The following is a 13,222-nucleotide window of genomic DNA, read 5'->3' as shown; positions in this document are numbered from 1 at the left end:
TCTCTCTTTTAAAGCATGAAGGCAGTTATAACAATTCTGAATCAAATGGGCATGTCTGATTTCAATAAACCTTTACAAAAACAAGTGACTAGCCTGCAGCCCATAGTTTGCCAACACTTGCTCTAGAGCACCCATTCATTCAGCGTTTATTAATTTAAAACATAATGACTGAGTGTGTACACTATGTCAGACCTCATAATTGTTGCTAGGGATGTAGTTATGGGGGAAACAGACAATATGTTTCTAATAATTATACAATTTCCATTTGGGTTAAGTGCTGCGAAGGAAGAGAACAACCTGCTATGTGAGAAAGATGAAAATTAAGATGAGTTTGTCAGGAGATGTTTTATTTACAGACAGCATTTAAACTAAAGACAGGTTAACACACCAGCCAGGTGAGGAGTTAGAGGAAGTTTGCCTCAGAAACAGCTTCACGTGGGAAGGAGCTTGCTGTGGCGGAGGAGCTAAAGGAAGGGTGTTATAGCTAGAACATAGGCATCTAAGAGGGTATTTGTCTTGACTTGAAGCCCTGGAGATAGATCAAGAGGTATGGAACCCTGTAGGGCATATAATATACTTACTTTATCCTAAATGAAATGGGAAATTTTCAGGGGCTTAAGCATTATCTTATTGATGTTTTAAAGGAAAAACCTGTTAATGTTTGTGGAATACTGATTACAGGCTAGGCAGACCTTAGGTATTTTTCATGCAAAAAAATTATCTTTGACATAAGATAATTGTGATTTTACAGATAAGGAAAATTAAGTTCAGAGATGTTAAGTAACTTGTCTAAAGCCACATAACATGTAACTAACAGTGGTAGATGCTACTGTTTATCAGAAATAAAAAGTTAACTTAGCGAAGGAGACTTTTAGAGTGAGTGGCCAAAAAGGTCAGAGGGATACAGGTGAATGTTGTGATCACTAAAGTCAAAATAAAAAGTATTTTAAGAAGGAAAGACTGGTGAGTTTTTCTAACGTAGCTAGAGAACTCATGCCGGTATTTACAAGACTTTATTTCTTAACATAATAGTAGTGTAGGTTATGTGTTATAATAGAGTCGTTTACAAAATGACATGACTCTATCTTTTGTAGCTGAGAGTGAAGCAAAAGTAAAAACCAAAGTTCGCTTTGAAGAATTGCTTAAGACTCACAGTGATCTAATGCGTGAAAAGAAAAAACTGAAGAAAAAACTTGTCAAGTCTGGAGAAAACATCTCAGTAAGTAAACGATCATTGGGTAATGGTGATTTACATATCTGCATAAAATGCAGATATGACTGCATTTCATGTTAAAATTCTAAGGAGTTTTGAAAATTAAAAACAGTAACACTATGTCATGGTCAATAACACATGGTAAAATAAAGTTTACATTAGAATCAACATCACTGTGGAAGTATTGAGTTCATTCTTGAGTGCTGTCCTACAGGAAGAACACACACACAGTGGGGAGAGTGACCGGAGATAGTGGGGAAACTCCAAACTAGCCATGATACCATTTTGAAGAAAATATTTTTAACCCATAATTGTGAAGAACTTAGGAAGTAGTATCTTAACTTCTGATACTAAGTAGCTTGTGCTTATTTACACTTTTTCTGTGTGATTCTACCCGACAGAACCGGGAGAAATCAATGGCCTTAAGGCAATAATTATCCTTTTATGTTTGAGGCACACTTTCAAATGATAGAAATTTTGGCAGCACACTTTAAGGGATTAAAAATACAGTGCTTAAAGTAAAGACTAAGCAAATCAGCAACTAACTACAACCTGATCCCCTTGGAATCACAAAGAGTCTGTATTGGCATCCACAGTTAATGTACTCTACACCCTTTATACCTATCTCACTACTTCAGTTGTGCTTTTTACTACTTTGACTGTTATCTCTTCTGTCCTCACAGAAAAAGAAATAGGTTCTAGTGTAAATAATAATGTAGTTTTTTTTTTTGGCAGGAGTTTTATGATGAGTTATACATCCTACATTTTGCTTGTTGTAAGATTTACCCCATTTTTTCTTAAGACCTGTTTATTTTAGTATTCTGTCTGGCAGCTGTCAATGTAACAGTATAAATTCTGAAGTGAGGCAAAAATAAGTACTAACACAGGCCAAAATCCAGCTGCACACATGTGAGGGTTCATAGTATATACACTGGTATACTACTGCACAAAAATTTCCAACTGACAGAATGGGACAGATTAGCACTTCCATAGTGAATGCTGCTCTGAAATAGCATGTGCTTTTTCCGGTGGTACTGGTGCACAATATGGTAGGGAATAGTGACATGGAGGATGAAACATTGCTTATTGGTATATGCCCTGCCCTCAGATGGAGTGGTTTATGTTGGGCAAAAGCAAAAGGAATCCTGGAAACAGTTGTCTGCAGAGATGTTTTATGCTCAGAGAAGAACCTCATATTGTCTCTCAGTATTAAAGAACTGGGAGTTGTGAGCCATGAACAAGACTGAATCTAAACTGATTTAGACCAAGGTTTAAATTAAATGGATAATCAGAATGGGCAGAGGTTATTTCCATTTATCTAAAGTCCAGTTTAAATGTTGAGGGGCACATAAGTGTGAAATGACTAAACATAATTTACCCAGCCTCTCTTTGCAAACAGCAGGCCTGACTAGGCTTCTTTTCTTTCAGAAATAAGTACACTAGAAACAGATACTTGGAAAGAGATTTCCCAGCTCAAAAGAAGGGGAATATTTCTAGAGGACTTAGAGGAAAACAAAATATTTTTGACATGATTAACTGTAGGAAGTAAAAGAATAATACCTGCTTTCATTTGCTAAATGCCTGAATGCTTTCTATCTTTAGGCACTCTTCTAAACACTTTATATATATTCAGTCATTTAGTACAAACGACGAACTTATGGGGTTTCATTTCTTCGGAGGAGAAAACTACATCATAGAAGTTAAGAAACTTGCTGAAAGTTACATCGTAAATGGTAGAACCAGGATTCAAACACTGAGAATGGGAGTGCAGAATCCACTGCCTTAACCACCACCCAATATTACCTATTTTAATGAAATTTGAAGAGATAGGACCTCTTCTTGAAAGAAGAACAGGGAATCCTACATACAAAACAGGCTGAGATGAGAAAGGGAGCAGTCTGAAATAAAATTAAGCAAGGAAAAAAGTCAAAATAAGGATTCATAATAATGGCAGGTTCATCTTATGTTCCAATTATATATAAGGCACAATAATAAGAGTTTTACAAATATTATTTCTAAATCTTAATGTTAATCTTGCAAGATAGGCATTGGGACTCTTTTTTTGCACATGAGAAATTTTATAAACAGACATGTTAAGTGATTTCCTTAGGTCATATAGTCAAAAATAGGATAACTGGGATTTAAGACCGCAGTCTCTGCAATTTTAAAAGTACATGTTCTTTCTTCAGTTGCTTCCTTAAGACTATATCTCAGGCCTAAAATGATAGAATTGACACTACGTTTGAAAAATCTAATCAGTGAAGTGGGAGACAAATTCGAGGTGAGAAGAAATGACCAAAACTAAAATGAAAGAAATAAAGAATGAGGACATAGGAAAATATTTGACCCACAAATAAGTATTCCCAGACAGCACTAGTGGAGCAGCAACAATAACAAGCATGACGAAGAAACCTTGCTGAGATTTCTGAAGAGATGAGTCCATCTTGCATTCCAGGCAAAACTTACGAGATGAGAACTATATCTAGAAACATTCTTTTGTTTTTATCTTAAGAGTAAAATAAATATTACAAACACTTAAACAGAAAAACATATAATATATTTCAGACTTCTCTGTAAAACACTAAATCCAAAAGACAATGGAGAAATATTTAGAGCATTAAGGGAAAAATTGTAGCCTGAGGAATCTAGTCACCTAAGTTGTTAGTTATTTTTGATGGTAGTTGTAAACATGTGCATTATTAGCGAAATATTATCAGTGTTCCCTCCCTGAAAAAAAAAACAAAGATTTAAGATTTATTAAAGATGTAGTACCATTTCTAGATAAGAATCAAAGTTAAGAATTTAAGAATAGAACATCTTAAGATCTTAGAGGGAGGGATGAAGAGAAGTTGGTTAAGGAGTATAAATATACAGTTGGAAGGAATAAATTCTAGTAGTTAGTATTACAGTAGGGAAATTATAGTTAATAATTTGTTGTATATTTCAAAATAGCCAGAAGAAAAGATTTATGTTCCCAACATAAAAGATAAGTGCTTGGAGTAATGGGTATGTCAGATGCTCTGATGTGATCATTATATACTATATACAGTGTCAGAATATCACATGTACCCCCAAAATATGTACAACTATTATGTATCAGTTAAAAGAATTTTAGTGGAAAATTTATGAACCAAAAATACATTGGATGAACTTTGAAATCAGTTAAATATGTAGAACTTTCTTAATTATTATATATGTCCAGAGTAATTCCTGAAGATTTTACATTAGATATGTGTCTATGATAATGTGAGAGAACAGAACCAAATTGTTTTCAAAGATTAAGCAAAGCTTCTTAACTTAGGAAGAAAAAGTCACGTAACCATTATTATTAACTATAGTGTGTAGTCAAAAGTTATTATTTCATCCTAGAGTTTGAAATAAAACAAGTGATATATATAAAATAGATTATTACACTTTCTAAGTCATCTGAGTTAAAAAAAATTAAATGAGATTTTTTTAAAGAATATAATGAAATAAGAAATTTAAGAGCAAACTCAGTCATGACAATAAATGTAAATAGTTTAAGCTTCCTATTTTTGAAAGCGGATTCAAAAATAGACTTTTAAAGTAATCAGGACCAGGCGTGGTAGCTCATGTCTGTAATCCCAACACTTTGGAAATCCAAGGTGGGAGAAATTGCTTCAGTGCAGGAGTTCAAGACTAGCCTGGGCAATGTAGTAAGATCCCATCTCTCAAAAAATAAAAACTTACCTGGGCATGGTGGCATGCGCTTGTAGTCCTAGCTACTCGGGAGGCTGAGGTGGGAGGATTGCTTGAGCTGGGAGGTCGAGGCTGCAGTGAGCCATGATCATGCCACTGCATTCTTACCGGAGTGATAGAGTGAGACCCTGTCTCAAAAATAATAGTAATAGTAAATAAAATAAAATATCAGGTATTTTGCTTGCAAGATTCACACATTAAACAAAATGACATAAAGTTTAAAAGTAAAATGTGCAAAATATAGACAGTTGTCTATGTTTTATTTCTGAAGAAAACTTATAGCTGTCTCATTTATGAATGTGTGTTAAGAGAACAAAATCGCTATGTAAATATATGAACACATTGAAATTAATCATGTTAAAAGAATAATCTGTCTCAGCCATATAGTTGCCTCGAAGAACTCAAGAATAGCTTCATAATTGGATATCAGTCAATATTAATAAGTTAGTGCAAATAAATTGAATAAAAACCATATAATATAAAAATAACAAGGAAAAAAGCTGTTGTATTTTAATTGGGAATAGGATGGTAATGGATTTTTTAGAACATTTTGTGTTCATGTATGTGAAAGCCATACATGTGAGCAACAAACCTAGAACACACTGTGGGGTTCTAGGAAAATGCAAATCCATACATATACATGGTATATTATGTATGATTTCAATAGTTTTCTGTGGGTCCCCTTGAAAAGGGGGACACCTAGCCTATAGGTTCTTCCTTTAAAATCAGGACCTGCAAGGGAAGATGTCTTTTCATCATAAGTGTTTAATAATCTTGAAGTAAATATATTAAGACATGAAACATAAAGATATGATAGCTTTTTTTCAATAGGTATTTGTCCATATTTGTTGCATAGCAGGCACCATAAGTGTTTTACATGTATTAACTCATCTAATTCTCACACACATCCTATAAAATCAGTATACACTGAAGAACTGAGGCACAGAGGTTAAGAAATGTACCCAGGATCATATAACCAATAATAGTGAATCCAGGTCCTACTGATTCTATAGCTTGTACAGTACAGTTCATAACAACTATACTGGCTCCCTGTTATGCCAGTGTATAGTGTACAGTGTGGGCAAATATGATGCTTAGTGAGGAGAACAAATGATCATTATTGATGGTTTGAATGCTAATATTAGAAAACCTATGTGAATCAACCTGTGTGAACAAAATAAGTACATAAAATTAACGATTATAGCTAGAAACAATAAGAAAGTATTGGAGAAAAATACAAAAATTAACAGATAGATACTACATACATAGAAACTACAAAAGTCCTGAAAGATCTTAAAAGTAAAATTTCCAAAAGTACAGATTCAAATAGAAAAAATTTATTAGTAGGTGTTACAGATAGGTTGCACTTTATATATACCAGGTGTTTCCAGATTAATTTTTAGTTTTAATCCAATTGTAATAGTTTCCAGTGGATGATTTCTTTAGTTGCAAAATTAGGCTAAAGTTAATGCAGAAAAATACAACAGGAAGATTAACTGAAATATTTAAAACAAAAGGCCAGGCACAGTGGCTCACACCTGTAGTCCTAGCATTTTTGGAGGCCAAGGCAGGCAGATCACTTGAGGCTAGCAGTTCAAGACCAGCCTGGCCAACATGTTGAAACCCAGTCTCTACTAAAAATACAAAAAATTAGCCAGGCATGATGTTGTATACCTGTAATCCCAGCTACTTGGGTGGCTGAGACACGAGAATCACTTGAACCCGGGAGGTGGAGGTTTCAGTGAGCTGAGATCATGCCACTGCACTCCAGCCTAGGTGACGAGCGAAACTTTGAGGGACGGAATTTTATCTCACAAACTAAAAATTACGTTTCAGGTAACTCAAAACTTAAATGTAAAATCTAATAGGCAGGTATTTCCATAAGACAATAAAAATAACTGGCTGGTTTAACCTTCCAGTGTATAAAGATATTCTGTTCTTAAAAGGGATAAAAGACCTCCCAAAATATTCTGGTCTTAAAAGGGATAAAAGACCTCCCAAATGAAGACAGCATTTTCTGCCTGCACACAGAAGACTCAATGAGTATTTGTGGAATGAATGAATAAATCTGATGTATAAGATACTTTTTTGTCAAAAACCAAACCTGGCTATAAGCCAGTTCACTGAGAAAAGTATGTAGTATTTTTATAGTCATAGCATTAATGCTCTTACATATAGCTACTGATAATAATTGCTAATATTTATTGAGCAACTACATAATGTGGAATCAGAAGGACCTTCTGAGTATTTTATAATTATCCTATAATCCTTGTAACAACCTTATGAGTAAGTTTCATCCCTTTTGTTAACTTGTAAGGAAGTTGCATAAATTGATTCCATAAATATTAAGATGAGCAAAAGGAATGAGCTAAGTGAGCAAAAGGAATGAAAAAATAAAACCAGATACAAGAGAAAATAACATTGTATATTATGTATGATTTCAATAGTTTGTATTGAATTGTAGTAATGTAGTAATAAATGTAGTAATAAATGTAGTAATATTTTAATGTAGTAATATTTTAAAAGAGATTCAGATTGGAATACCAAGATATTTTTGCTTATCAAAAAGGTATTTAAAAGTTTATTAGTAGTATGGTAGCAAGCAAGGCTTTTTGGTAGAATGCTGGTAGAAAGGTTAACATGTGATATGGTTTGGCTGTGTCCCCATCCAAATCTTATCTTGAATTGTAACTTTCACAATTCCCATGTGTCATGGGAGGAACCCAGTGGGAGGTAATTGAATCACGGGGGCAGGTCTTTCCTCTGCTGTTGTCGTCATAGTGAATAAGTCTCATGAGATCTGATGGTTTTAAAAATTGGAGTTTCCCTGCACAAGCTCTCTCTGCCTGCCGCCATCCATGTAAGATGTGACTTGCTCCACCTTGCCTTCCACCATGATTGTGAGGCCTCGACCATGTGGAACTTTAAGTCCATTAAACCTCTTTCATTTGTAAATTGCCCAGTGTCAGTTATGTCTTTATCAGCAGCGTGAAAATGGACTAATACACCGTCTTTGAAGTGGTTCGGGTTTTTCCAGCAGTATTCAATAGCCTGGTTATAGTTATGGAAATAAAGTTCACTAAATTTGAACAGTGCCTGCAGTTTTACCAGACAAGTGTGATGGATAGGAAGTACATGAAAATGGCGGGTGATGATTGAAGTGATGGATTGTGGGATCAAAGCATCAGGAATTAGATAAGAGGGGCTTGATAAATAAAGAGAATATAGTGGGCTCAGAGCATAATAAACTGCTTATTATTTTACACTGCTAAGTCTGGAGTGGTTTGATACTCAGGAATAGTAACTGGAACAAATAAATATGAATTGCTAAGAGTAAGTACTCAAATTGTAGCTATAATGATTTTTGGAGTTGCATATGCATTCTTTTAAAAGGGGAAAGTTAAGCCATATTTTGCTCACTTTTATTGTGTATATTGTATTATCTTGATTTTATCTTCTCTCACTTTATTTTTATAATAGTTCTTTTGTAGAGGTGATATCTTCTTCATCTTATGAATTACATTTTCTAAAACTTTTTGTATTGTGCACTGAATTGATTTTAAAAGGGTAGAAAATCTTCACAGTTTCCTAGGTATTAATAATATCCTTCATGTGTTCATTCACCTATATAAGTGTTGGCCTGGATTTAGCTTATAAATCTGTAATTACCTTTGGCTCTGTCAAAACAAATTTAGAACCCCAATGTTTTCAGGGGGTAACTAAATTTAAAAAGTCTTAAATGGGCTGGGTTTGGTGGCTCATGCCTGTAATCCCAGCACTTTGGGAGGCTGAGGTGGGCGGATCACGAGGTCAGGAGTTCGAGACCAGCCTGACCAACATAGTGCAACCCTGTCTCTACTAAAATACAAAAAAAAAAAAAAAAAAATTAGCCGAGTGTGGTGGCAGGCACCTGTAGTCCCAGTTACTTGGGAGGCTGAGACAGGAGAATCACTTGAAGCTGGGAGGTGTAGGTTACAGTGAGCCAAGATCGCACCACTGACTCCAGCCTGGGTGACAGAGTGAGACTCCGTCTTCAAAAAAAAAAAAAAAAGCGGCGTAAATGGTTTATACTGGTGAAGTGAATTTCATGGTATCCCAGAGCATGCCCAGCAATTATTTAGAAGATTGCCAACAAAATCCAGCCACCAACAAATAATAAATTTATGATAATGTCACATATTCAATCAAATCTACCAGCATTTAAAAAAAGAAAGATAACCTGATCCATTACCAAAAGATGAGTCAGATCAATTAGAAACAGACTCTAGGAGAGAACAGTGAGAAACTAAAGAAGTGTAAAAGATAAGGAAATAGAACGTATTTTCAAAGACAAATCATACTTCTAAGATTAAAAAAATACATATTCGAAAATGTTAATTGCTGCGGTTGAGCATACTGACAATGCATTAAAGATTATCCAGTAAACGTTGAAGAAATAGCAATATAGAATTATTCAGAACAATACACAAAAAAATCAGTGGTGGGTCTGACAGGGCGCCATATGATTTAAGATATGTAGGAATTTTGTAAATGGTTGTTAAACTATTCAGTAACTTAAAATTGGCGGTAGTTATATGAATACTTACGTCATGGAAGTTGGTAAACACTGGGACTAGGTGTTTGTTTGTACTACCGTATCCTCGCTGAGAGTTTATTTAAAGTTTCATACCACTAAAAAAGCCTTGGAATAGGAGTGGAGAGAAGAAGAAGAGAACCACCAATGACCTATTAGACTAAATTAGATTTTAACTTACGTTGTACTGAAACGAGAATGGGGACAGAATCATTGGAAAAATATGACCTAAAAAACTTTGTAGACTGTGTGCGAAACAAAATACCCACAGATCAGAAAGGCCAACAGCAAAACAGGAAGAAATATGAAACAAAATCATACTACAGTGGCTGGAAAAAAGAAGGAAATTAAAAATCTTAAAAGCAGCCAGAGAAAATTAAAGGACTTTTTATGTGGGAGAATAATGCCAACAGACTTCTCATCAGAAACGTATTCTAGCTAAAAGACAATGAACAATATTTCAAAATCCTGAATAAAAAAAATGTCACCTAAAATTCTCTGTCCTCAAAAGTTTCTATTTCACCTTCATTTTTTGCAAGGATACATATCTTGCATAAAATGAAGGCTGAAATAAAAACTTTGAGGGTATACAAAATCTGAAGAATTTGTCAGTAAACCTGTAGACAAGGAAAGTGTTAAAAGAAAAAAAAAAGAAAAAACAATGACATTTGATTTACAATAAAGAAAACACAGCAAATAGTAACATATATAGAGGCTTTCTCTTACTAAAAAATATCTCTTTAAAAGATATTTTTTAAAGCAAGAATAATTAGTTGTTTTTTTGTAGGATTTATAATAAATGGTGAGTATCCCTAATCTGAAATCCAAAATGGTCAAGAATCCAAAAACATTTTGAGCATGATTATGCTCAAAGGAAATGCTCATTGGAGTATTTTGGATTTTGAATTTTAGATTAGGAATGTTGAACCAGTAAATAGAATGCATATATACAAAATCCAAAGAAATCTGAAACACTTTTTGTCTCAAGCATTTTGGATAAGGGATATTCGACCTGTATTTGTAGAAGTAAATGATTTAACAACGGTCTTAGTTTTCTGTTACTTATAACAGAATATCAGAAACGTAATTTATTAAGAAAAGGAATTTATTTCTTACAGGTTTTAAGGCTGAGAAGTCCAAGGTCAAGGGTTCACATCTGATGAGAACCTTTTTGCTGGTGAGGACTCTGCAGTCCCAAGGCAGTGCAGAGCATCATATGCCAAGGGGGCTGAATGTGTTAGCCTAAGTCTGCTTCTTATAAAGTCACCAGCCCCACCGTTATGATGATCCTCTAATCCAGCAATCCCCAACCATTTTGGCACCAGGAGCCAGTTTTGTGGAAGACAGTTTTTCCATGGAGTGGGCCAGGGATGATGGTTTCAGAATGAAAGTGTTCCACCTCAGATCGTCAGGTATTGGTTAGATTCTCATAAGGAAATGTGCAACCTAGGTCCCTTGCGTGCGTCGTTTATAATAGGGTTGATGCTCCTGTGAGAATCTAATGCTGCCACTGATCTGACAGGAGGTGGAGCTCAGCCAATAATGCTCTCACCCACCACTTACTTCCTGCTATGTGGTCTGATTCGTAAAAGGCCGTGGACAAGCACCACTCTGAGGCCTGGGGCATGGGGACCCCTGCCCTAATCCATTAGCCCATTAATCCATAAATTGGTTAATCCATTGATGGATTAATCTGCTCATGAGGGCAAAGTCCTCATGACTCAATCACCACTAAAAGGCCTCAACTTTCAATACTGCCAAATTATGGACTAAATTTTAATGTGAGTTTTTGAGAGGACAAATGTTCAGACCTAAGACCAACATAGCACAAAGTATGGGAGGAAATAAATAGAAGTATACTTTTGTGAGTTTCTTCTTTTTTCTTTTTTTTTTAAGACAGGGTCTCACTCTGTCACCCAGGCTGGAGTGCAGTGGTGAGATCACAGCTCACCGCAGCCTTGACTTTCTGGGCTTAAGCAATCCTCCCACCTCCACGCCCTCAGTAGCTGGGACTACAGGTGCACACCACCACATCTGGCTAATTTTTGTTTTTTCTGTAGAGACAGGGTCTCACTATGTTGCCCACTCTGGTCTTGAACTTCTGGGTTCATGTGATCATCCTGCCTTGCATTCCCAAAGAGCTGCAATTACAGGTGTGAGCCACCATGCCTGGCTGAACTTCTTAAAATATATGTGAAGTGGCATTATTTAATGGTAGAACATTGTATTAGTCTTCTCTCACTGCTATAAAGAGCTAACTGAGACTGGGTAATTTATGAAGAAAAGAGGTTTAGTCACCTTACAGTTCAGCATGCTATATTGGGGGACATGGCTGGGGAGGCCTCTGGATGCTACAATCATGGTGGAAGGGGAGGCAGGCACAGATTTCACATGGCCAGACCTGGAGAGAGAGCAAGCAAAGGGAGAAGTGCTACACACTTTCAAACAAAGGGATCTCAGGAGAACTCAAGAGAACAGCAGGAGGGAAGTCCACAGCCATGATTCAGTCACCTCCCACCTGGTCCCTCTTTCAACATGTGGTAGTAATTCACCATGAGATTTGGGTGGGTACACAGAGCCAAACCGTATCATTCCACCCGTGGCCTCTCCCAAATCTCATGTCCTTCTCACATTTCAAAACACAATCATGCTTTCTCAACAGTTCCCCAAGTCTTACCTTAGTTCAACATTAACCCGAAATTCCACAGTCCAAAATCTCATCTGACACAAGGCAGGTCTCTTCCATGAGCCTGTAAAATAAAAAACAAGTTAGTTACTTCTGAGATACAATGTGGGGATAGGGATTGGGTCAATGCTGCCATTCCAAAAGTCAGAGATTGGCCAAAACAAAGGGGCTATAGGCCCCATGCAAGTCCAAAACCCAGCAGGGCAGTCATTAAATTTTAAAGCTCCAAAATAATCTCCTTTGACTCCATGTCTAACATCTAGACCACACTGACACAAGGGGTAGACTCCCAAGGCCTTGGGCAGCTCTACCCTGTGGCTCTGCATGGTACAGCCCCTGCAGCTGCTTTCACCGGCTGGCATTGAGTGCCTGTGGCTTTTCCAGGTGCTTGGTGCACACTGTCTGGATCTACAATTCTGAGCTCTGGAGGACAGTGGCCCTCTTATCACAGCTCTACCAGGCAGTGCCCCAGTGGAGACTTGTGTAGGAACTCTAACCCCACATTTCCCTTCTGCACTGCCATAGTAGAGGTTCTCCATGAGGGTTCCACCCCTGCAGTGGACTTCTATCTGGACGTCCAAACATTTCCATACATCCTCTAAAATCTAGGCAGAGGTTTCCAAACCTCAGCTCTTGCTTTCTGCACACCCACAGGCTCAATACGACATGAAAGCTGCCAAGACATGGGGCTTTCACCCTCTGAATTAATAGCCTGAGCTGTCTCTTGGCCCCTTTTAGCCATAACTGCAGCCAGAGCAGCTGAGACACGGGGCCCCATGTCTCAAGCCTGCACAGAGCAGCGAGGCCCTGGGCCTGGCCCGTGAATCCATTTTTCCCTCCTAGGCTTCCAGGCCTGTGATAGGAAGGGCTCTGTGAAGGTCTCTGAAATGACCTGGAGGCATTTTCCCCATTGTCTGTGCATTAACATTTGGCTTTTCTTTATGCAAATTTCTGAAGCCTAGAATTCCTCCTCAGAAAATTAGTTGTTCTTTTTTTTTTTTTTTTTTTTCTACTTTAAGTTCTAGGGTAC

General features: G+C 36.7%; 1 protein-coding gene across 1 annotated transcript in view; it reads left to right on the top strand.

Annotated features, from left to right (window-relative positions):
• The window catches only part of AHI1 (Abelson helper integration site 1), a 228,776-nt gene that overhangs the window by 6,499 nt on the left and 209,055 nt on the right, over positions 1-13,222 (top strand). The window contains 1 exon segment of the mRNA XM_017875481.1: positions 1,095-1,219. Within this exon segment, the coding sequence (XP_017730970.1) occupies positions 1,095-1,219 (125 nt within the window).

Source organism: Rhinopithecus bieti, unplaced genomic scaffold (genome assembly GCF_001698545.2).
Source record: "Rhinopithecus bieti isolate Rb0 unplaced genomic scaffold, ASM169854v2 scaffold_9615, whole genome shotgun sequence".
NCBI lineage: Eukaryota > Metazoa > Chordata > Mammalia > Primates > Cercopithecidae > Rhinopithecus > Rhinopithecus bieti.
Note: the sequence above shows the minus strand (reverse complement) of the source record. Positions and strands in the feature narration are given on the sequence as shown.